At 39.6% G+C, this 25,753-nt stretch overlaps 2 protein-coding genes across 3 annotated transcripts in view; one reads left to right on the top strand and one right to left on the bottom strand.

Moving 5' to 3' along the window:
• Positions 1–18,086, top strand: part of PEX3 (peroxisomal biogenesis factor 3) — a 24,098-nt gene extending 6,012 nt beyond the window's left edge. The window contains exons 2-12 of one of the 2 annotated variants that reach the window (XM_082480987.1): positions 1,818–1,949; positions 3,326–3,407; positions 5,929–5,972; positions 7,128–7,252; positions 9,353–9,419; positions 9,518–9,572; positions 9,837–9,993; positions 10,908–10,978; positions 11,804–11,926; positions 12,885–12,981; positions 17,947–18,086. In XM_082480987.1, coding sequence (XP_082337113.1) covers positions 1,818–1,949; positions 3,326–3,407; positions 5,929–5,972; positions 7,128–7,252; positions 9,353–9,419; positions 9,518–9,572; positions 9,837–9,993; positions 10,908–10,978; positions 11,804–11,926; positions 12,885–12,981; positions 17,947–18,045 — 1,052 coding nt within the window. In that variant the 3' untranslated portion in view covers positions 18,046–18,086. Of the gene's footprint in view, positions 1–1,817; positions 1,950–3,325; positions 3,408–5,928; positions 5,973–7,127; positions 7,253–9,352; positions 9,420–9,517; positions 9,573–9,836; positions 9,994–10,907; positions 10,979–11,803; positions 11,927–12,884; positions 12,982–13,390; positions 15,089–17,946 lie in introns of those variants that run through there. The other variant, XM_082480988.1, reaches the window with a different exon arrangement.
• FUCA2 (alpha-L-fucosidase 2) lies at positions 15,191–25,753 on the bottom strand (the record flags this gene model as incomplete). The annotated part of the gene is made up of 7 exons (XM_082480986.1): positions 15,191–15,487; positions 16,956–17,064; positions 18,308–18,498; positions 19,423–19,633; positions 20,254–20,593; positions 22,278–22,465; positions 25,527–25,753. 7 exons carry the CDS (start codon positions 25,751–25,753, stop codon positions 15,347–15,349), a joined length of 1,407 nt encoding a protein of 468 aa, XP_082337112.1. The 3' UTR covers positions 15,191–15,346.

The following is a 25,753-nucleotide window of genomic DNA, read 5'->3' as shown; positions in this document are numbered from 1 at the left end:
AAAAAAAAGAAAAATCCAAAAACCCAACCCAAAAATCAGTACCCTTACAGTTGTGTTCTAAATTGATATTCTTGGCAGGAATTGGTAATTTTTTAGAGAAAAATAATCTAATTGTTGTTTATGAAGTCTCGTTTTGGTTAACAGTTTAGTGGTAAAATTGCATTTTATGTATATGGAACCATAATATTAAAGTTTGCATCTAATGGGGTGAATCTTCCACATGGCAAATTGTCAGGCTGCCTAAAGGCTGAAGCAAGAGAGAGTAACTTCCCCATTTTTATTTTATGAGCCTTTTGGGAAATAAATGGAAGTGACTGTGGTTGTTCCAAACTGGTCTGGCTTGAAGTTGCCAATTAGGAAACATAATGCTGATATGAATAGCTGGATTTTTTTTGCAACCGTGACAATCAGGGCACAAAGTTGACAAGCCTTTTGAAACACTGATGATAGTTTTGGAGAATGTATTGAAAGGTTTTAATGACATTAAAAATGTAGCTAAATTCAAAATCTTGGAGTTTGGCTTTTTTTTTTTTTTTTTTTTTTAGTTTTGTGAATCAGGCTTATAAAAATATTTGTAAAACTCTCAGTATTCAGCAACTGTTATATGCCTCATTCATTCAGATATTAGCGTTGAAATGTGAAAATTGAACTTTGAAGAAAACTTTGTAGCTCTGTGTTTACCACTTCTGAAAGTGCTTGGGGGGGGGGGAATAAAGACTTGATTTGATACTCGTATTTCTTCTGTCTACCATTATCGACTTGACAGTTAGAGCTGACACTGTAGAGGAGTTTCATTATTTAGGGGATTGCTCTCCAGTGGACAGAAGATGATCAACCTGTACAATACTCTTTTCTGCTTGGATTTGTTCCTCCCTTATCTTCTCCCCCCTGGGTGGAGGGGGAGAAATTCATGCAAAGCAGCTCGCAGTGGGCAAAGGTGCTGAGGATAAGTGTAGAAGGTGTAGTGGTATCTTGAGGAATGGCTTAGAAAGGGGGATGGAGATGAGGAAGATGAGACGAGGGCTGTGGGCAGACTGGAGAGATCTCTGTGAACCCCTGGTGGTGTGGGAAGAGCAGTTGGGGGAAACTTCAAAGCGGGATGTATGTTGGGAGAGGAAGAAATGTAGAGCAAAAATTTTTGGTGGGTCTTTGTGGAAATGAAGATTCATCATGAGAGTGATGAGGGATGATCAGATCCTCAAGAGTAGAAGGGTGGGGCTGGAGAGTAGGACAAGGCATGGTAAGAAATAAGAGGGCCACAGTCAAGCCCTGCTGAAGCTGTTCTTCCTACAGACAAGTTTCAGGAACCAGCAAAGGAAGTGTTGGTCTGTAGCTTTTTTTCTCGTATGTGATTTCTAAGACATGAGTTTTATCTCTAACTTCTGTTGATTTTAGAAAGCGTATCTTTTAAAAAAAAAATTAAATTTGCATCCCTCTCCAGACCTGTGCATTTCAGTTTCTTTTCTCTAGTCTTTATTTTTGTTACCCTACATTTTTTTTCTCTTCCCAATATTTGCTTCAATCTCTTCAGTACTCAGTGTTCGCGTTGCAGTAGTACCAAAAATGCCTTCTTTGAAAAGTAAGATATCTCTTCTTGGGAAAGTTTCTTATACTGATTCAAGTCATTACCCTCAACATTTTAATTACTTTTGAAAAGATTATTTCTGAGTATTACTTTGTCAATCAGTATTAAAATACTCAAGACCCACATATCCCAAAAAATTCCACTATGCACTCTTATGGTTTAAAGTCAAAGAGGCTGAACAGGCCTTCCTCACATTTTTAAAGCAGCTTGTAATATGAAAATCTCTCTGTAGGAGTCTATTTACTGGGAAGATACGGGCAGAAGAAAATCAGAGAAATCCAAGAACGAGAGGCAGCTGAATACATCGCACAAGCACGAAGGCAGTATCATTTTGAAAGTAATCAGAGGACGTGCAATATGACAGGTAAGATAAGGAAATAGTTACTGTTTTTCATAGGTGGAATTATTTGGTGATTTATACTACATATTGAGAGGATAAAAGAAGAATAAGAAATGTAGGTGAATTCAAAACCTTAATTAAATACTAGTGCATAAATAGAATAATTTTGCATAGTAAAGCCAGAATCTGAAGAACAGAGGATTGAAGGTATTTCTAGGGGTCATCTTAACCTTTGGTTTGAATATATACGTCTATAATTCATATGAATATACATTCAGGTTACAATTTTTTGTCACTTCAAGACCCTTTGTGTGTTGCCCTAAACTGCATGTGGTATTGTGGTCTGATACAGCACCCAGATTCAAACAGTACTGAATTTACAGCAGGGTTATTTTACTCATTATAGCACAGAGAGCTCGGTAGGTAATTTTTATTTACAAATAAGAAGCACATCAGCCCATTAGTTCCCTACATTTTAACAGTTAAAAGGTACCTGACTAGCTGGGGAGGAAAAAGTGAAAATGTCTATATTACGGCACCGGTCTTTAGATTTTTGGAGAGGAGATGGTAGGGTAGAGTTTAACAAAATCCTTGTCATTCTTGTAAGTACAGGCCATTCAAAACTGTTCCTATAAAACAAACTGGGCAGCATTTTCTTTTCCTGTTGAAATTTGTAATGGCTTCTTGGATGGCTGCAAATGCTTTCTGTGCACTGTGTGTATCCTGAGATGAAATACCTTGGCATTTCATTTTCATCTTTTGTATTTTGTAGTGCTGGGATTGATTTTTCACTGCAAGGACTTTTTCTTTGCCCTTCATTGTACGAAGTACCTTCTGTCTGGCAGCACGCATTCTTGTGGAGATTTTTCATGTGTTGTTCTTAGTATTTCTTCTGTTCTGTGCATGCTTGTTTTCAATTTCCTGTTCCCGTTGTATAACAGCAGATTGTACACTGACTAAAGGATTTCCCCCCCCCCACCACCACCACCAGCTTGCTTTTGTTTAAAACATACCTTTCTCTGGTTCTCTTGTTGGGGAAAAAAACCAAACTTCTTATTCTCATTTGGAGAAATGCAACAGTGTAGATTTTTCAGCTGGGGAGTTGAAGACGCAGATATGCAGGATGTGAGTACACATCTGCAGCTAGAGCCAGCACAGACATATAGCCACATAAGGGCAGCATTGTGCCCAAGCTCATAAGAGGCACGCAGGTAATTGCGCTTCTGAGTACTCCCAGGGTTTTCTGTTTTCCTGTTTTGCTTGTCCTCACGGCTTTGCCTGTTGAGCAATGGGATCTGCATTGTATCGCAGCTATCGAGAGAGAGCTGAGGATAGGTTTATTATTATTATTATTATTTTTATGTTGACAAATTTTTTCTTTTTTCTTCCTATAATAACAGTGCTGTCAATGCTTCCAACATTGAGGGATGCCTTAATGCATCAATTAAATTCTGAGAGTCTCACATCCCTTCTTAAAAATAGGTAAGCTGTTTTGTTAATTGTGTTAAAGAGCACTTGTTTTGCTCACAAGATAACGTGGTTTTCAAATTACATATTTATAATGCAGAGAGCATGCAGGATTTTGGTTCTGTGTCGCATTGAGTCACCAGTCTTAAAGTATTTTGAAATCGCTATGTAAATATTTTGTGTTGTGTTAGATGTATTTTGATAGGTAGGGCTGGTATTTTCCTAACATTACAAGCAACATTAGTTCCTTTAAGGTGCTGCAGTGAGAGCCATGGTTTTTGTTGAAGTGCTTATAAGATAGGCAGATAAAGTACTCACAAGATGTAGTCCTCTTTTAAACAGGACAGAGTATCTTGACTGAGTTGTTGATGTTGTGTTTGCAAAAATATAAAAATCTTATCAAAGTCAGACATGAATAGTAGTGGAGAGTATCCAAGATGAGATTGCAAATGGATATAAGCTATGAGAAGTAATTTTTTTTTGGTTGTTTTTGAAGTAGAACAGTTAGGGGCATGTCATATGTTAAGAGGAATGCTTCCTTGTCAGAAAACACCTTTGATTTTCTTACAACTGCAGGAAAAAACAGCATATTTTTTAACACATGAAGTGCATAATAGCATACCTTAAAAGTAGAGTAAACTGCTTGGCATTTGGCATGGAGCAAAAGTGTTATGTAGGCAGTTAACACAGGGTTTCTGACTCACTCTAGACTGCTTTTCTAGTTTTCCTTCCACTAGTTTATATACCTATAACTTCAGCTGACCAGAATTTAATAGATTACCTATCCTATCATTGTCTTTTTTTCAGTCAAAAAAAATCCCACAAGGCAACAGAATGTGATATCTGAAGTGGGAGTTACAGCCTGAACGATATTTTTATAACAGATTATCAGAGAATTTGCAACTGTAACTGAATATTATTTACCACAAGCAAATTAGGAAAAGTTAGTTTTAATGGAATATTTAATGTATTTTTCATAAGTGTTTTACTCAATGAAAAATTAATTTCCACTGCAGGCTTAAACTGTTATCTGGCCGTTGCCTTATTTTGTGAGGAGAAACTGTAAGCATGAGCTCCAGAAAACGTTTTGACATAACAGGTGCAAATATAGTTGGCAGATGTTGGTGTATTGGCTTCTCTTTCTCCCTTCAGTTGGCATGGAAAACTTACCACTCGTAACAGGACCATGTTTGTTACTTATGTGTTTTATCTATAGAAATATTATATTTTTTTTAACAGTCTTTCCTCTGTTTTGCTTTAGAATAGCTTTTAAAACTGTTGATTTAGCTTGCAAAAAGAGAAGTGCGTAAACTGTTTTTGTGTGTGCCATGGATCCTTGTATCTCTTCCAGCTATCCTTTCTTTACTCTGTCGCTCTATTTTTTGGAGTTGTAGACTTAATAGTTCATTATATCAGTTCATTCATGTTATTTGATAGCAGTAAGCTTAAAAATTCATTGTTTATGTAAGTGATATAATGGTCAAACTAATGCCAAAATGCATGTGTTTGTTCCAGACAGGTGAAAGCATTCCTCAATGTTAAATTGTGCCTATAAAGTGAAATGATTTCTGGTGGAAAAGTGTATTATTTTTTATAAACTAGGTTACTGTCAAGTCTACGCATAGGTTAATTTGAACTATCTGCCCTAAATATTTAATTCTGATCCGAAGAAATGACCAAATGTTTCTCTAAGTGACTTTCACAAATTATTTCTTCCACAATACAGATGTAGTAGCCATTCTTTACTGACAGTGCTTAACAGTCAGGTGAGAATGGCTGATGAAACTTTTTGGATGGTTAGCTTCCTTTTATCGCTGCTGCTGCTAGGTTGCCGACATCACCAGTGGATGGTGGTTATAAATATGCAGTGTACCTTAGGCAGTTCAGGTGTATCTATGCAATCTACAGTCTTGCTCTTTTGACTGCATAATATAAACAATTCCTAAAATTTTATAGGTCAAAAAAGCAAATGTGCCTCAACAAAAGAAGGAAGACCAACTTGCATTTGTGTGGGTGGTGCATGACTTCTTGTCCACAGATGGTCATGATCTGTTTTTTGCTGGTCAAATCTGAACTTTAAGACCACATCAAGCAATGGTAAATCTTGCAAGAAAGTAGGATATAGAAATTCTGATGCTGTGCTTATTATGCACAGGTGGATACAGGAAGCCCTACTGAACTGAGGTCTACATATATAGGATCGAGGCCCCAGGAAAGACCACTTTGTACCATCAGTGGGCTTTTTCTGACTGCTTAGCGTAGTAACTCAAAATTGAAAATATAAGTGTATAATTGACATCACTAAATACTACATTTATACATTAAAGTTTGAATATATTTTCTGTGACTTCATAGTGTATTGTTTATATACTGCATTCTTGAATGAGGCAAATCAATGTAGACGGGAATCTGATCTGAATAGTTAATAGCAGTTAAATGAGCTCGCCTTAGAGCACTGTTTCATTTAACATGTTTATTAATTTCAAAGGAAAATATACATTTTAATGTTTAATATTTCCATTTATTTTTCCTACAGGCCAGCAAACAAGTTAGAAATATGGGAGGATTTAAAGATAATAAGTAAGTGGAAACAAAAGATTCCATCTGCATAATATTTAGCATAAATTTTAAATGTCATTCACACCCTTTAAAATGCACACTTTGCGGTGGTTTGTTGTTTTAATAGATACAAAGATAGTGTAACACACTACATGGCAAATCTTTTCCAGAAGCTCAGAGATGAAGGTGAAGATTTCTATTGGCCTTCATGCTACCCTGCTCAAGAAAACTTTGTGAGAACTTTCTGTGCCATCACAGAAAAATCAAACTGGTTTTTCAGAAAGTTCTGTGTTGAACCTAACAGAAGACATCAATCAGAAATGTAGGCCAGCCCTTACCTGGCAAGCAACTTCGTCTTCTCAAGCCTGTTTGAGATAACCACCATAGCAGCGGCTATGAACCCTTTGGTTCATCTTTTTATTTATTTATTGGCTGATGGAAGCAGTGGAAGGGAAGGAAGAATAGTGAAGTTGGATAATTATGTAGTGAAATACTGTTGAGCTTTTTTTGCTACTTTTGATTCCTTGGTACCCTTTGTTATCCCTACCACCTCTCTGGTTTTGCCTTTCCTTCCTTTAAGTTTTGTTTCTCCTTTTCACAACACCTTTACAGATCCTGCTTTTGATCCAGCTGCTTTCTGCCCATGTCCTTGCTATTCAGCACTCATCCAGATTTATTCACGTCACTTCTTCCACACATCCTCTGTTGTCTAGCAGCTGGTAGCTGATGCTCATTTTAATTTTCTTTAGTTATTAGCTGCTCCTGCCTTAGGTAACTTTTTTCCCAAGCTGCTGTTATGCCTTCTGTGTCTTAATTGCATGATGGGGGCTAACATACTGTGTGTATTTCCTGGCCTAATGAAGAAAGATGACTTGACAGTACATCCAGTTTCCTTCTGGAGTAACTTGTATAATTTTTGTTTCCCAAAATAACTTGTGTAACATGCAAACATGTATTAATATAGGATCTCAAATGGGACACTTTAGATGTAGCTCCAGCACACGTTAGACTCATGATCATCTTGGGTATGTGTTGTGAAAACGTGTGTTGTGACAACCAGTGAGAGAGACTGTATTTAAAAATCATGAGCACTTCTTGAGTCTTGGAGAGTGCTCTCCCTCCTTGGCTCACCGTTATTTCTTTGATGTTGAAGTTATTCTGTTGTCTCTTTTACAGGTTTCACAAGAAGCATTGTAGCTGTATATAGTACCTGTATGCTAGTAGTTCTTTTGCGAGTCCAGTTAAATATTATTGGCGGTTACATCTACCTAGATAATGCTGCACTCTGCAAAAACGGCACAGTAAGTTTCCTGTTTTGTTTCAAAGGTTAAACTTCCACTTTCCTGGAAGTGAAAGGATTATTTAATGAGAGAGAAGAAGGGCATAGCTTAGGGGTGTTAGAATGAAAGCGAGAGCTCTTACAAGAGTCAGAGACGTGGAAGCATTACTGGAAGTAAGATTGTCCTGGTTTGAGGTAAAACAGAACCAATTTTGTTCGGTAACTTCGCTTCTTAGCTGGGCCTCTTCTAACTACTGAAATTAACTGCATATTGTGCAGACAGTGTTCACTCTCTCAGAGTGATAAGACCAATGTTTACAGCTGATGCCCAGGCATGGCGTGCAGAGAGGCTCCTGCTTATACTTATTGCTATAACAGCCAAGGCCAACCGACTTTATTTGCCACGTTGGAGGGTCGGAAGCGGAAAAGCATAGTGGGGTCCCACCTTCAGGGAGGAGGACAAGTGACCCAAAACTGACCAACAGGGTATTCCATCCCATCTGCCTCATGCTCAGTATAAAAGCTGAGGGATCAAAGGGTCACGGGCTCTTCCTTCAATGGCCAACGTCTGAAGAGGACTCTGTTTGTCTGCCTGTGATCCCGACCCGGAATCCAGTTCCCGTCCATCACTGAGTCCAGCCTGGGACTGCCCCAGTGCCAGCCGGTGACGTGATTGTCATCTCGGGAGCTTGATACAGTTTTGTATATTTTTCATTATTTCGTTTTATTTTATTATTAATATTTCATTAAAGTAGTTTAGTTCCTTCTAAACTCATGAGTCTCTTTTTCCTCCTCTGCCTCTCTCTTTGAAGAGGGGTAGAGGGGAGCATCTGTCGGTCCCGTCTGGGGTCCCTCGGGTCCCCAGTGGTGGATTTTGGCCTAAACCACGACAAAGATATATTGATGTGTTTTAATAGCCTCTAAATTTGGATGATTTGGCAATACCCTTGCTTAACAGAATACTAGCAATATTGAAAAATAACTTTTCTCTGCATTTGTGTTGCTTAAAGAAGGTTACTTCATATCTAAAGACCAACATAAAATAAATTCTTTGCTTTCATTAATTTTCTGTGAAACAGTAATACTGTGTGAATGATCCAAGATATGTATGCAAATGTATATAAATGCTTAGGTCTTCCTAGCACGTACATTAATTCCGCCAGTTAAATTTTCCTAGGATTAAAGAAAAATGTTGTCTTTGAAATTTTGACTATTTTGTTTAACTCCAAAGGGGCATCTACCTTAAATGTCCCATTGGTGGGGCTAAGCAAGGTGGAAGACTTGCTTTTTGTTTACATAGTGTATCTGTCACTGCTCAATAAAAATAGATCAATCCCACAGTAAGCAAGTACCCATTGTGCAGAGTAAGATCTGCAAATTGTTGGATCGCTCATCTAAAAATAATGGATACAAACTTCGATTAGTTGTCATATGTCCCTCTGTGACAGCTCCTGCTCAGAGTCAAGGAACAGCATGTCAAGGTCAGTCTGAGAAAAGCTACCATTAGGGAGGCCGGGGTTGATGGAGGCTGCACTTCATTTTGTCAAACCTGAAAAAGCTTTTTTAAAAGGGCAAGATAAGCTTGGACTACAAACATGTCTCCTTTCTGTTACTTTTCCAGTAGAGAAGTGAGTTGACAGGGCCAACTCTGAGGCACGCTGCTGGAGCAAACTGGGATCCGGTCTCAGTTGCTGCAAGCTTCTCTCTGTCAGATAGGCCCTTGTTAGGGTTGAGCATAAATACCCTGTTCCACTAGGTTTCATTTTTGGCGTGGTGGAGGGTCTAGTTCCACCTGTAATGCAGTTTAAGAGACTTTCCTGTATATGAATGAAAAGCGAAGGACTTTTCTGTGCCACTGAAGATGGAAGAGAGATCTGTATAGTATTGAATAGAAGAATGCCAGGGGACTTATGAAGGGTCCATGGGTTGATGGCAGGAAGAAGAGTCAGAAGCTAGAGAGTTTTGTGAGAACCGGGGAATCCAGCTGCTGCAGGGTATTATAAAGATTAAGAAAATTGGTTGCAAGTGGTTTTAAATGATTTTTGCATTGTTCTCTACTGTTGGCATGTCACAACTGTTGTTTTGTTGTTTTGTTTTTTGTTTTGTTTTTTTTTCTCCATAGACACCACTGGCTCCTCCCGAAGTTCAGCAGCAATATTTATCAAGTATTCAGCACCTTTTAGGAGATGGTACGGGGCTTATTATGACCTAACTACACTTATAAAATTCTACTTTTTTCTAGACTTCAGAAAAACACTAGAATAATTTTACACTTTCTTCCTTCTAGGACTGACTGAGTTAATAACTATTGTTAAACAAGCTGTGCATAAAGTTTTTGGAAGGTAAGAGTCTGTATTTCTCTGTGGTTAGCTTGTAAGTTTTTTATTGTGATGACTGTTCCCAAAACAATGTTTTATTAGACACCCACCCCCCCACCCCCCCCCAAAATATAAAGAAGGGGTACTGACTTTATAAAACAACTTTATTATAGCAGGCTATGTCGTGTAGCAGATTGGAATCCTGTTACTTGTGAACATGTTATTGGTAGGAGGACAAAGCATCATTATTCATTTTGCAATCAACACTGTATTCTTTTTCCATTCCAGTATTTCCCTTAAGCATACCCTGTCTCTTCTGGAGTTGGAACAGAAACTTAAAGATATCAGGAAGGTAGTGGAACATAAAGATTCAGATCAGACTGCATCTTATTCTCCCTTATGTCATTATCTGATGCCAGATGAAGAAAACCCCTTGGCTAGCCAGGTACTTGTTTCAGTTTCTTTCATCTACTGTTTTTCATTCTGCATCTCTTGTTTGTGTGTTTTGGGGAGGAAGGGTGCATAACAGTCCTCTAGTTGTACCATGGCAGCTGTATCTTTAATAAATAGTGATGCCTCTTCTGTCATAAATCAAGTGTCCTTATCACTTTAATTTATGTGAAGTACAGTTGTAATTTCTTCAGATTTGATTGAAAACAAGTGTCATTCTCAGAAAGTCAGTTTTGAGCTCAGAAACACAGCCCAGTTACTGCTTTTAGCCTGTGATACATGCTGTAACACAGTGCAGCTTAACTCAGCCCTGAGGTAAATTGTATTACCTTGCGCTTATGTACCAGCAAAGATCATGCACAGTTGTAGCACTTTGGCTGATGATCATGTGCTGTGGGCTGGAAAATGAACAGGAGTAAAGAGAAAGGTGTATCTAATCTCAGTTGTAACATTAAAGTAATTTTCTAAAGGTGTTTGTCTCCATCCACACCACAGGTTGAAGAAAACTCATTATTAACTTGGTATTAGACTAGTAAAAAGAAGAAACTTAAGCTTCAGTATGTGACTACGTGCACTTATCCCTTTAACTTAAGCTGATATGCAGCATTGATTTCCGTTTTGGAGGTCAGAAATGGAAAAAATACTTTGCTGAATTAGTTTGGTATTTCCTGCTAATATTGGTTTTAGTAAAAAAAAAAAAAATAAAATAGAATCCTACAGTCACTATTTACAAGGAAAATGAGAATACAAATTATAAAGGATCTGATTTATGACAATAAATCTTTTCCTTTAAATAGATTTGACTTGCACATCTTGACTTAATTCCATGGTACAAAACTCTGCTTTCTACGCTTATTCTTATGGTTGCCAGTGGATTTCTTACTAGTGTCCGTCTTTTGCTTTTTCTAGGCCTGTGGACTCACAGAAAGAGATATTGCTACAATCAAATTACTTAATGAAACTAGAGATATGCTAGAAAGGTATGGAGAAAAATCCTGTATTCACATTAAACAACTCCTGACAACTATTGTTTATGTAAGACAATTACTTTTATATAAAAAGCTGTCAAACTTAATTTGTGAAATGTGACTGCTCTGCTGCATTAAATTTTTATATTCACTACTTGTAGGCTGAGATTTTCAAAATGTGAGAGCTCTGAAACTCATTTATAAGAAATAATCCTGCCTTAACAAGATGACCAGGATGTCCTTCCCAGTCAGACCCCCTTACCTCTTCCTCACCTCTTCTGTAGTTATGCAGGAACAGAAGAGTACTTCTCTTCTGCTAAAGTGGGGTAAACTGAGAGTCATTTAATTGGATTTACTTGCTTTAATAAAATGAACACCAGTTTTGGCTCATCAGAATGCATGGGTTTGAGCGTGGTTGTATGCATCCTTTTACCAGAGCGCTACTAAAGGGAGGCTTCTATAATAAACACTGAATATGAGGGAATTGAGCCAAATGCCAGACTATTCTTACAATTCATCTGCTTTTCATATAATTCATCTGGGGCTTTTTAAGGATAAGTCCCTTCTGTGCTATCGCTTAGTAAGAAAGAGAAGTGAGGAATGCTTTATATTTATCTGGGTTTTAGTAACCTTAGGGTAGAGTGTAGCTTGTGGATTGGTTTGCTGTGGAGTTACTGGGGAGCTGGTCTTTCTTGAGGTGGCTATACAAATGGCCTTTGTCTGGGTCATACACCTTCCATTATGGGAGGGACATATGTAGCACTGAATACTTGCAGGTATTTCTAGTTTGGAAAAATAAATCCCAGGCATCAAACCACTTTTTTTTTTTTTTTTCAGTCCAGACTTCAGTACAGTTTTGAGCACGTGTTTAAATAGAGGATTCAGTCGACTGCTGGACAATATGGCAGAGTTCTTTAGACCTACTGAACAGGACCTCTCTCAGAATGGCTCTGTAAATAGGTAAATGTTTCCTTTTGATGTGGTTCTCAGATGAATAATGCTTTGGGTTCATAGTGAATTCCAAAAAAGGCTATGGATTTTCCTGCCTACTTCAAGTTCTCATGCTGGTAATAATTCTGCTTCTTGCTTTTCAAGAAATTCAGTCTCCTCACCTTGGTCAAGTAGACAGCATTGCATGTTTCTTCCCACTCGTGAAATTGCTAGAATTTACATGAGGCATCTTTCCCCCCATTACTTGCAGATCTAGAAGTATAAATTGGAAGACCTATACCTTCCACTTTTTGCCTGAACACTGTATAAGCAGACTGTCTTTCTAGCTAAGGAGGAAAAAAGATACTAACATTCAGGATCTTCTGCCTCTTCCTTAGAAGACTGTTTAAAAATAGCTTTTATTCTGAAGTCAGCTTTGATTATAAACAGTGCCATGAGAGCGCTACAAATTCAAAAACTGAGTTAAAATGTTTGAAATATGATTTCTAAAATATTAAAATTAAAACCTTGAATAATAACTGGGTTTATGTATGTTTATTTTAATAACTGATGGCTCTCAGAGAGCAATGTTTTTATTTAAATATATATTATTTACATCACTTAAAATATTCCAAAGGGTGTAGTTTGGCTGTCTGTCCTAAGCCTGGTTTAGAGTTTGAAATAGACTGACACTTCTAACAACTGTTTACGTACACACATGTAAAGACTCTGCCTAAACCATATTTCTCTTACATGAGAAGCAAGTGTGAAACTGTGTAATAGGAAGGCCAACTGAAATTTGCTGTTCTGTTAAATTAGAGACTTGATGGGGGGGGGGGAAAAGTTCATCTGTACATTTTAGTTTGCAGTTTTTCGACTCTTACTTTTGACATAGTAATTATTTAGAATTGTAATAATCATAGTTTAGTAGCTTTACTGTGTCAGAGCAGGTCTAAGTCAATATTTTTGGTTTGGTTTTTTTTCCTAGTCTTTCCAGTGTCAGTCTTCCTTTAGCCAAGATAATACCAATAATAAATGGACAGATTCATTCAGTATGCAGTGAAACACCCAGTCACTTTGTTCAGGTAAGAATCTTCCTTATTTAAAATATCCCAAGTAAAATTTTGAAATGAATGTTGTATATTTCTTTTTAATAACGTACTTCATTCAGTTTAACTTCAGTGGCTTAAAAAAAAAAAATCCATGTGGAAACAATTGACATAACTTAATCTTTCTGTAAATTTGTATTTTCCAAAAATATGCTATTTCTCTAAAACGTCTTTCCTCTGCTAAACTGTGTAGATGCACAAAAAGGTCTCTTGACTTGGTTTCACTTGCGGTTCTGCCCATAATCCTTTCTAAAGCAAGAAATTTGAGTTACATCTGTGGGGGAGTGACAGGTGCTTTTCTCATGGTGAATTACGTACTGCAGCTAAACCAGAATAGTGGTAGATGTGTTTGATTAAGCAAATTTATTCTTTAAATTTCTTCTAGGACCTGTTGATGATGGAACAAGTGAAAGATTTTGCTGCAAATGTTTATGAAGCTTTTAGTACTCCTCAGCAACTAGAGAAATGAACTGCACATTTATAGGAATAGATTCTGTATTTATAACAAATCCCTTGTGACTACTGATGAGACTTGGGTTAATTTTATAATGGCGTAGGAGTGGTAGACCAGCAGAAAGAACATTCTGGAAAAAAGTGGGAGTGAGCCCAAATTTGTTCTAATAGAATTCTGTTTCAAACACCCATTAAAAATATTCTTGTTGAAAGAATCATTGTATGTAAAGACTTTTCTATTAAAAAAGTGGTTAAACTCTTCCATAATTCATTATTTTTATTGCATCTGCAAGGCATCTGGTGGCAGTATTACAACAAGTTATTTGCCTGGGGTGTGTAAGTTTTGGAAAAAACTAATGATAGTGATCTAAGAATAGCACAGAGTAGCAGAATCACGTAAGGCTTCTTTCTTCTCCTCCCAAATTTTTCTTTTTATAAAGGAAAACTCCTTTTTTCCTTAACTTTACAAATGTTATTCCAAAGAGTCTCTAATTCTTCAGAAAGCCTTTGCCAACTGATACATGTTCCTTTTGAACAGGCTGAGGAGGGGTGCTCTCTCTGTTACTTAATACTAAAGGAATGTGGATTTTTAGAAGTTCTCTTGTTTATGCTGTTCAAACAGCTACACTGTACACATTAACTTGTAAATATTTTATCTTAATTTGTATTAATTTTGAGCCCAATTGTCCGTATTGTAATAAAATATTTTAATGTAAAATTTGTGTGTGTGTTAATATTACTAGTAGGAAAGGCAATAATGTCCTTTGGCCTATTACTTAAAATCCTGACATAATTGAAAGAATAAATTCAACTTACATAGTAATAGTTTTGCACTTATTAACATTACTCAGGAAAAATAAACCTTTGCTCTTTACATTGAAAAAAGTCATGCTTTTTGTTGTCATATACCTCCCACTCTTTGCAAACTTCAGATTCCAGGTCTGTCTCTACAACAGGGACATGATGAGTTTGGGAATGTTTCAAGTTGGATGCAATCTACCCTCTGCTTAAAATACTGTCTCTCTGCCACAGCTGAGGATCCCTAGCAACTCCTGGTTATTTCTCTTTTTTAAAAAGTTAGTCACTGAAGCATATGTTTTGTTTAATAGGCCGCAGAAGGCACCCTGGTAACTGTAAAAACAATGGCTGTAAACAAGAGTTGGCCTTAACCATGTAAAATTATACAAAACATCAAAAAAACCCTCCCACTTGTATCCCAAAAATGGACAGAATTACTCAACAAGTCAGAACATGTAAAACTGATGATTTTCATGATGAGAAATGAAGATGTACATATACATTGCTTCCATGCGTTTGTGATTAATTCCTAATCCTTACAGGACTATTCTTGCAGATACATGACCCTACTCAGCTGAAACTTGCCAGTTGTTGAAAAGTTGGGAAAAGTTTATTCTTTTCTCTAAAACTGATGGTTTTTACTGAACAGTTTTGTGGAAGTTAGTGCAAGAAGCCTAAAGAAGGTATACAACTGCCTCCTGTGGATTTGCTGTCTGATCTATTGCATGCTGGCTTAAGCTAGCTTTATTCTTTCCCATGGCTTAAAAAAACTAGTGCCTGTTCCAACCCCCCCCCCGCCCTTCCCATAACTTGGCAAGAAACCGACTAAAAATGTGAAGAGGTCAAGGTAGATGCTCAGTTTTCACACAAGTTCAAAGAAACAAATCGTATGCAGAGATCTGACTATCAAGTGCTAGATTTCATGCGAGGGTCATTCCATTCCATCCTTTAATAACAGCCCAACTTTCATAAAAAAGTGAAATTATTGCTGTTTCTCAGCCAAACAAATCAGAGTTAGAAACCAGTGATGCCCAGAAACTGGGAAAAACATCAGCACTCCCTATTAGCCAAGGCTCCAGCGGTGTATGTCTCAGTTTATGTCAGTCAGTTGCAAAGTCCAGCCCCACTGACATGGCAACTGCTTAAGAGTTAATTGAGGTAGAGATATTATGATTCCCTTTTCTCCCAGTGCAACCCATTTCAGTGGTTCCTTGTAGCCAACCAGCTTCACCTGAGAGATAAACACACACTACAATTAGAACAGTGCCTTTCTAAAGTGCACGTAATTGCAATATTGACCAAAAAAAGTTGTTCCATAGCTACTTTACTATCCAGTTAAATGCCACTAATCAACAAATTGAATGCTAAAACAATGATTGAAAGTAGTAGAAAAATACTTGCAAGTAGATACGTAAGTAATAAAGCTAGTGATGTTGGGTCTTGAGAAGTACTTAGGTCTGTAAAAGGTACATAAACACTTTTCAGAAGTATTTCAGAAGGCATTTGGGTCTAAGCAGGGATGCAGGTACCACAGCACACAGCTCTGTATCACCTATTTCTGAAATGCCCGTTTCCCATGGTGGAAGTTGTAGTCTTGAGTGAGCAATGTTGTCCAATGAGTGCAGCCAGATAGCTCAGAACAAAGCTGACCTGAAGAACCTCTCCACTAAAAGCTCACAGCTAGGTTTTATGGTGAGACACTTACGCCAGCTGCTGAAATGCTGAAAATAGTGCAGCAGCTGAAGACCAGTCTCTACCCCCAAGGAACGTTATTCTTGTGTGCACATACAGATGCCTACACAAAATTCAAGATTCATCTACATAATTTCTGAAACGTCCCTTTCTTCCTTATCACAGAGCTGTCTTGGCACTAGTTAGATTATTTTCATATGGAACTAGACCAAAAGAGACAGTCCAGAAACACACTTAATGAATTTCAGCAGCTAGCAGACATCCAATGCGTGAGACCAGGACAGAGCTAAGCCAAAGTGAATCCTCACCTTAAATGCACCATGTGGATGCCAAGTCCTGAGCACCAGCTGTTCTGCTCTATAAATCTGCTTCCACTGGGTGACACTACTTGCTGATCTAGTTGTGGCATCAGTGTCCTCAACTTCTGACCACTGCTCACTCTGAGACACACATCCAGGGTCACGCTGACTTACTATTTAGCATACCTGGGCAACGAAAACCTCTGTGTGCTTTCCCTTTGTGCAAGGCTTTGACTTGAAACTACCGCACCATTACAGCAACTACAATATCACCAAAGTCATGAAGATGGATATTTATAAAGAAAGGTCATGCTGAGTTAGAGTCTACACAGGAAACAGGAGGGGTGGCAGGGTTTTTTTTTCCTGCTGCTCGGCTTCCTTTTATGATCCTTAGTTTGCAAGCTAAAACATATCCCAGCAACAATTCAGTCTAACTTTGTTGGAGAAGAAAAATCCCACTGGGAGGACTATGACAAGGAGGTCCCAGAATGAAAACAAACATTTTGCTGGGTCTCTTCCAACATGCTCTGTCCTAGGAGCTATGCATTCCCAAAGATGCCAGAAACTAAAATAAACACTGATGGAACATGACAAATCCTAGAGGTGTTCTCCTTTAGAGTATGTTCATTTCTTGTGCTGTGTGTTAAAAGCCTCACTGTTCTAAAGGGGAAGGGGGGAGTGGGGATGTGTCGGGGGAGTGTCTTTTACCTGTGTTTCTCCAAGCTTAGCCTGTGGCTCACCAAGTTCCAGCATCCCAGTTACTGGCCAGTTAAGGAAGATAGCATTGACTTTGCCTTCTTTAGGGCTGAAAGTGTACCTGGTTGGAAATGGGAAACAGAAAGGCATGTCAGTTCTTCCTTGTAAATTTTCCAAAGTGATACATAGAGTGCTTTCAATACTGGAAAAAATGGATTTGACAGATTGGCATTAATTACATTTTCACACATATAACCATATTTTCAGACACTTTACACCCTTTAATAAAGTACTGTTCCTTGAACATATGGTCCGACAAACGAGGTAATAGAGACTATTGAAGAACTGAATCTAGAGGTAAACATCTGTAGTAACTTTAGCAAGCACAAAATAACTCACTGCTGCTCAGCCACGTAGGAAGGAGGTACTTGCAGGGCAGGGGGAATCATTAATTGTGGGATATAGTCATAAAAATATGATAATTCACATCTACACAAAACCATACAGACATTCCACTAAAAAAATGTAACAAGTGTATGTGCAACAATAAAGTTTCCACCTTGCATAGCTAGTCTTTTTAAAAATTTAATTTCAGCAGAAGTTTATCTACAGTACATCCTTGGAAATCACGTGGTATATGCTTGAAAAATTCCTCCCTCCTTCCTTTATTTAGTTACAATTTTTTATTGCTCTTGGATGTGGTTTTACTGAACAGTCAACAGATCAGCATTTCAAGGCTAAAGCCGGATACCCAAATCTTACTGAGAACAGGAGTCAGTCAAAAGGCCCACTGAGGCAGGGACGAGGGTCAAGACCAAAAACCTGATGGATCACTGAGGCGTTACAGCAGCTACAAGGCACAAAGACAGAGGAGAGCCCAGAGACTGGCTGAATTTAGTGACCAAACAATTGCTGTTACCATCCCATGCATTTTTACCTTAAAAAGAAATGCAGACTGCTAGACTGATTTCTATTTTCTTTCTCTCTCTTTCTCTCTAAACAGGGACACCAAGTATTCCTTTATACAGAAAAAGACTTCATAGCAGTTTTGTATTTCCAGATATTATTTTTTTTCGAGTTTCTGTTGCTAGCTACACTATGAAGCACAAGGTCACTAAGGAAATGCTGGCAAACTTCCCTTCAGCCTCAGCATCATCGCAAAACTATGGTCTCTGACATCCATCGTCTACCTACAGTTTTATACACACTTTTTTGTGCAATTCCTTAAGCTGACAAAAGAGTTAATTTCTTCACAGCATACAAACTAAGCTGGTGATTGCCATAGCATCAAGTCATTAAGAATCTCAAAACTTCACATACACTGCTGCTGCTTTATGCAGCCTACGCTGATTCAGCAGCCTTACCACACTTCTGGTGTCACCGTGTCATTCTGTGCTCTCCATGGTTTCGTTCCATAGATGGCTTCTCCGTTGACTTTCAGCCAGGCACCCATCTGCCTCAGGCGTTCCTCAAATATAACAGCGATGCGACCATCGTGAGTGGGCCCAATATTCATCAGGAGATTTCCTCCGCAAGACACTGTTTCTACAAGTTGCTGAAATGTTTTTAAACAGATACACAGAACATATGGTTACGGCTAATGAAATCATAGATTTGAAGTTATTTCTAAAGCCAGGCACACTGCTTCAGAACGATGAACTGAACAAGTTATGTTACTGCTGCATGTTTAGACTTTGGGCATCATCCCAACAGTCAATACAAAATTTAAACTCCCAGAAAAGAAATCTCTGCTGTCAATTTTTATGGCAGAAAACAGGCCAAAATATACTTTGGCACCAATATGTCTGACATTAGAATCAGATCCTACAACTTTCCAACATTTCAACTTCTGCAGGAATTTCATGAGGGTTTTACTGATAGAACAGATAGATGATTTCTCTACACGAGAAAATCTAGGAACACTAGCATCTGCTAGTGTTTATCTGTATGTCTGTAATAATCGTGTTGGTTTTTTTTCTTTAAATGAAGTGGGATGAACAGAAAGCTTCTCACTACAAGGTAAAAAGACTATTAAGACTTAGAAACTGTTTCTAGCTAGAAGGGGGAAAAGATGTAGCCTTCAATCAGGAGTTCCTAAACAGAAACTGTGAAACTGCTTCTCATCAACTTGGAGGTGTAGTTACTAGAAAAACTTAGTAGAAAAGGTAATTAGGAGTCTGCCCATATCAGTCTTTGGCCAGTTACTCACTGGGGACGCAGCTTCTAAGAAACTGACTGAATTTTTACTAGATCATTTTTCTCTTAGTCATTTCTATAAAATTAGTAAGAATTACACAGATACTCCTTCCTGCCAGTGTTAGGCTGCAAATGAACAAAACAATTTATTATTTCTTCGATTCATTAACCAATTAAAGTTGTATTTATTAAAATAGATACATAATTGAAATGTTATATAGCATAATATAATAATCAGGAGGGAGAATCACAAGTTGCAGGCAACTCCTTTGTCCCACTGTACCTTCACCAAGTCCTCGATTGTGAGGTAATCATCAAGCTGTGCATTCCTCCTGTACCCCCATGACCTCTTGTCAATAGTCATACAGTTCTCCCACTTGTGAGGCAGGAGGTGCCCAGGGTTATACCGGTCACTGCAAGTGTAGAAGCCGCCATGCGTACAGATGCTGCCAACTCCCCAGCGGTCATTGGTCACAACTGTGTCCCGGACTGGACTAGAAACAGAGAGATTTTAAGATTTTTATTCTAAAAAACGCCGTCACTGCCAGTGTAAGCCCTTCCCACACACACCCCTCCCGGAAACTAACATTTAGGATGACTTTTGTACTATCACTTTATTACAATTACATTAAGTGCAATTTCAGGAATCCTGTTCTCATCCTTTCCCAGTAATAGGTCCAGATCAGCATTTCTTAGGGAAATATGCTGCAGACTTTCACAGGAGGCCTGCCAGAAAGCAGCCTGCACTTCACATCCACTGCCAGATGTTCAGTCTGCAATGACAACAATGTACCCATATTCTCAAATTATCCTGCTATACTGTTTGTCTGTGCAGTAGACAATACTTAGGGAAGAATATTATTAGGTAGCATAGCCAATACGATTTTAACTGATTAATTTGCACATGTGGTTAAAAAAGTAAGAAACAGTCTCTTTCTAAAGCAAGCTTTGACAGTTCTAGAGAAGACCCGGATTCTGTATTTCAGGAAAAATAGTATTTAGTTAAGTCCTCGTAAGTAAGGTGTGACAGGTTCCACAAAATATACAGAAAACAAGACAAACTAAACATAGAGCAGAATTTCAGATAAGGAGCTAAACCAGCATCATTATGTACCTGTCATTATAGAGCCAAGCCAAGAAACCAGTGCTGTTCCAGTAAGTATCTGGCGCATTTCCATTCCCATCAGACCAAATTATTTCTGGTTGGTACTTCATCACAATTTCATAGAGTTCTGGTAATGATTTACTAGTTGGGAACTTTCTTGTCTTAAAGACATTGGTGACATCCTCAAGGAAGAGAGGATTAAACCATTCGAACAAGGAGTGATACAACCCAAAATGCAAGTCAGTCCTGTTTCTAACAGACATTGCTAGTTCAGCCACAAGATCTTGTTTTGGTCCCACATCAACAGCATTCCAGTTCCAAGAATATTTGGACCCCCACAAAGTAAAGCCTGAAAAGAGAAAAATCAAAGGATAAGAAAGGGGAGCAGAAGAGGGGAAGTTATAGTTCCTCCTTCTGGAAAGTAGTTTGCAAGCCTGTTGCAAAAAACAGATATAAAAATCATTTGTTTAATAATATTGTTATCATGGTATAGAGTATGCCTATAATCTGTTTATGCATGATGATAGTAGTCATAACATCAGAACATTATGCCAGATATGTTTATGTATTTTTTTATTCACACACATATGCATTTATATGTATATATATGTAAAACATTCAGCTTTCCAGTTCTGTACTGCTTAGGATAATTATTCCTTCTTCTTAATTATTCACTCCATTCATTTGTCCCCATTACATTAACCAAAAAATACAGCAACTTTTGAGACACCTACATGTTCACTGAGTGTATCTGATGTGAACTGTGAATACACATTCAACAACTGGAAGATAAATGCTTTCTCAGTTGCAGAATGCACAAGCTATCATTTGTATTCAAAGACTATTCTCCCTCCCTTCTGTTTAGATCTTACGCAAACGTTCACTTTTTATTTGTCCTGACATTTGTAACAGCTCAATCAAGCACTCGGTACCTGTATATAAGCAGAGTGCAAAAACTCCTGAAACAGCTTTTAAAATATCAGCATTAAATATAAGGAGGGATTTAACGTTTCAGACATTAAGCAATCCAGCACAAGCACTTACAAGTACTACTGCACTGCAGACTTAGACCACTGCCAGAGGAGCTCCACTCTCACCTTCAAACTGCGTTATTCTCACTGCCTAATAAATTTTGCAATATTTGTGTGAACTGGATACATGTAATTGTATAGACTAGACAAACAACCTAAAAATTCATGCCCAAGGCTACAGGGCAGACTAAATGAATCATGGTTCTTTTGAAGTCACTGGGAATTACGCCATGGGCATCACCAAGATCAAAATTTTATGTATGTCAGAGCTGAGATTAAAATTCAGAAGTTACGAGTTGCCAGTCCTGAACTCACGCCTCCCCAAAGACCAACAGCATTCACTAAATGTACTGTCATATTGCATCTTAGTATTTTGTACTTTCTTTGCTACCATATTTCCTTCCAACCACTTTTTTTTTCTTTACTTTTCTCTGCAAAGCATTTTACATTTACAATGCCAAAAATCAATCGTGCCTGTGAAGTTACAGACCTGGTTCAAGGTTTTGGCTTCCACACACTGCATCAGGAAGACCTAGCTATACCCTGTGTATATTTCGAACTCTGAAGTTGACTCCTGGAACATACTCCTGAAGTCCTTGGAGAAACCTACAGAGCTCATTAACAGCAGCTCTCCATATGTTAAATGGTGTAGAATTCACTTTCGTGGTTCTTTGAGCGATAAATTGCACAATAAAAAATAAATTATGGTTACTGCTGGAAGCTCAGCTGCCCCCACCGCTTCAGGCTGTCTTACCTACAGCAAGAGAACAATGGCACAATCTATTTTTCCTCCTATGCAAGCTTCATGGCCATAGCTTTTGTGTAAGAGTCAGGAAAACGCATGCACATTTCTTGGGTGGTTTGTTTCCTCTTTGGCTGGGTTGGGGCAGGTAAGGCAGCCTGGCTTTCTCTATGTCTCTTAGCAGTCAGGAATGTCACCTGGATTTTTCTTCTGTTGACAGAAATGCAACAATTACTAACATTCACAAATCTTCCACTCACCTTCATGGTGTTTTGAAGTTAAGACAACATATTTTGCACCAGAAGCCTTCAGAATATCTGCCCACTGGTTGGGATCAAAGAATTCTGCTGTAAACATTGGCCCAAAATCTTCATAACTGAACCCAGGTGGATAATTTGCCTCCATAAATTTCACATAGGGCTCTCTCTTTTCCTTCTGCCAGTACCACCTAGAAAATATAGAGCAAAACATGTTTGCTGGTGCATTTTTAGACAAGGAAAGGAGAATTGAAATCATCAGCTCCTATTTGTGTTCATACTGAGAGGCATATGCACTGGAGGTACATGACACTGGCAGTAAGGCAGAACTGCTTCAGAATAGTATTAATTATCAAATATTTCCTTTTCTCTGTCCTCTTTCCCCATGCTCTACATCTTTCAGGCACTTTATTTTGAAAAGGTCCTGGGATTTCATTTCAAGTAGTGTCACAAAGCAGCTACACTTTGAGAATGGAAAAATGGCATTTTTGTTCAGTATCCAAATCCCCAAACTGTTATAGAGTGCACAAGTAGACTGTCTATGTAAGCAGCTCAACTGGTGCAAGGAATGCACTTTTGCTGGACTAACGTGATCCACCCGCCTGAAGTCTCACACATCAGCCATCTCTGCTCTGCCCCCCACACTGCAACCCCTGCAACCCACAAACATGCGGACCAGCAGCTTTACCTCTCTGCTGGTCCAGAGTCCTCTATGCTAAATGCAGCTGTGTGACCTGATGTGTGAGCAGATGCCTACAGTCCCAGAGCAGGACAGAGCTGCTACACAGCTGGGGCTCTGAAGCAAAGTCATCCTACAACAGCAATCTGCCTCTGCAAGACCCCCCCACACAAATGCACCTTAGTCACAGGCTTTAGCATGCAGACACACATCTACCTACCTACCAGTGCACACAGATTTAGGAACTAGAAGGAAAAACAAGCTGATGGTCTCTTTTTGCACCCCAACTGGCAAAGACAGGGACATTTTCTATCCTGTGCTTCCCCATGACAGCGACCACTACTGTCACTATTCCAACTGGTGTACTCCACAGCAAGACCTGGAGCTCCGCTTCACGGTCTGAGGGTGGTCTCTCACCGTCATCGTGGGCAGAGATCCTAAATCACCAATACAGCACTATTTATTTTCAACCTGCTCCATCCCTTCCCTACCCAGCAATGAAAGAGGAGCTTCCAAAACAGCACGCAACAGTTTTTACTGCATGAACAGCCTCATTGCTGCAGACCTTCCAATGACAAAGTATGTTGTGACTGCTAACAGTTACGGGAAAAGGGCCTGAAAGCATTCACGTTTCTATGAATGAAGCCAAGCATCAAAAATCCTGTTGGCAAATTTAGACATAAATGAAAATAAATTGCAAGTGAAGGAATAAAACAGGCCAGAATCTGAATGTTTGAAACGTCTTTCTCTCCCCTGGCCTGAGCTGGACTCTGACCTCAGTTCTGTAAGACCACAGTAATATTGTTGTAACCTTCCCAAACAGACTTCATTATAAACAAACATGATCTCTGGCAACCAACAGGGAAAAAATTCTAGAAGAAATAAGCTGAGACAGCCTTCCTCATTGAAAGAGCCTCGAAAAAAAAAAAAACAAACACAAAACAAATCTGATTTTAAAGTATGTAATTGCATAACGGAACAGGTAGCATCCTTGCTTCTCTCCCTTTGTTGCATGGTTTGCTAATGTGAGCACTTCTACTCTGACATGATTAGATTGTAGAAACATCCTGACCAAGCTTGCGCAGCTGGGTGATATGAGAGTTTATGACCTATGTGAAGCTGCTAACACAGGATCTCAGTCACCTGACTACACATGCTCCCAAGAAGACCCTGAGGCAGCTCCACACCCACACGTGCCTAAGGATGGGAGGTCACAGGAAAAAACAACTTCAACTACATTAGTGTGTTTTGGGACATTAGTGTGTTTTGGGGTCTTTTTAGAACAACAACAAAAAAAAACAAACGCTTTATCTTGAATCTGTGCATCACTATCAGAACACAGCTCTCAGAGTAAGGCTTAAACCCAAAGCTAGCTTCCTTCTCACCCCCACCAGGAAAGCAATTTATTAGTAAACAGAATTAAAAAAACGGATGAAGCCCTTGAACAAAACTCTGAAAAGAACAGACTAAATATTGCCAGAAAATGGTGGTTTGTTTATATTGATGTTGGTTTGTTACACAAATATTGCATCTAAGGTTTACCATAGCTCTGCCACAGAGCTGCTGTTATCTTCATATTGTAAACGATAATGTGACTTGCTTTAAGTCATACAGGAAGTATTTGGTAGAACGTGTAAAGAAGATAGCAAAAGAAAATGTTTACAGCCAAAGGGCCTGGACTAGTGAAAACTCACAAACCAAAGGTTTTATTCAGCCTTTGTGTTAAAATTATTGGAAGGATCAGAGCGTTATGTTCTTTTAAGCAGAAAGTACTCTTTAACAAAAATAGTAAGAAGAAAACCATCAACAGCACAAAACGTTTGCAAGAAAACTGCAGGCGGTTTGCCACACAAGGGCCGGGACGGAGGGAGCGATGGACTCCTGCCTTCCCCATAGACAGTGCCACGACGCTCTGGCAAGAGCTGCCCACGGCTCCTCCACAGGCTGGGACATCCCCAGCGCCCGTCCCCACGCGGTCGGGGGAGCGCTCCTTCGCCCACCCCTTCATCATGGCCCTGAGGCCTCCCTCTGCCACTCAACCAACCACCGCGTTCACCAGCGCTGCAGAAAGCACATCCCTCAGCACTCCGAGCCCTCTGCTTAACTTGGTCAACAGTGGCCAACACACTCGAAGAGTTTTAGGGCTGAGCAGAGCGTACCAGAAGCACATCAACCTCTGCTTCCTTCACCAACGGTGCCATCAAGTCCATGGTCTCACTGACCAGCCTCGGGTGGGATTACACCTCTTCCCACCTGCCTCAGCTCCAAGGTCAGTCTGCAGAGGGGCTTTACACCAAACCATCACTTTTTGGGGGGGCCACAACACACCAACCCCCGCCTGCCCGAAGAGCTGCTCTCCAACCAAACCCTCAGACCTCTGGTACCACCCGCAGCAGCAGCTGTGTCGGTGCCACCCTCCCACCTGCCCCACAGCGCCCGGCGCCGTGAGGGGGCCTGAGGGGGGCCGCGGGGCGCCGCCGCCGGGGCGCCCCGCAGACCAGGCCGGGCCGGGCCGGGCCGGGCAGGCCGCTGCGGGCAGCGGGGCGGGGACCAGAGCCAGGCGCGGAGCTCACCAGAACCACTCGCTGCCGAAGCTGGGCACCGAGAACACGCCCCAGTGGATGAAGACGCCAAACTTCGCCTCGTCAAACCAGGCGGGCAGCGGCCGGGCGTCCAGCGAGCCCCAGGTGGGCTCGTAGCGGGGCTGCCCCCCACCGCCGCCCCCCGCCGCCAGGAGCAGCTCGGGCAGCCCCAGCAACAGCAGCGGCAGCAGCGCGGCGCAGCCCGGCCAGCCCGACAT

The sequence above is a fragment of the Vanellus vanellus genome, assembly GCF_965231255.1.
Source record: "Vanellus vanellus genome assembly, chromosome: 3".
Taxonomy (NCBI): domain Eukaryota; kingdom Metazoa; phylum Chordata; class Aves; order Charadriiformes; family Charadriidae; genus Vanellus; species Vanellus vanellus.
The sequence above is the reverse complement of the archived record's forward strand: the minus strand, read 5'-3'. Positions and strand labels throughout refer to the sequence as shown.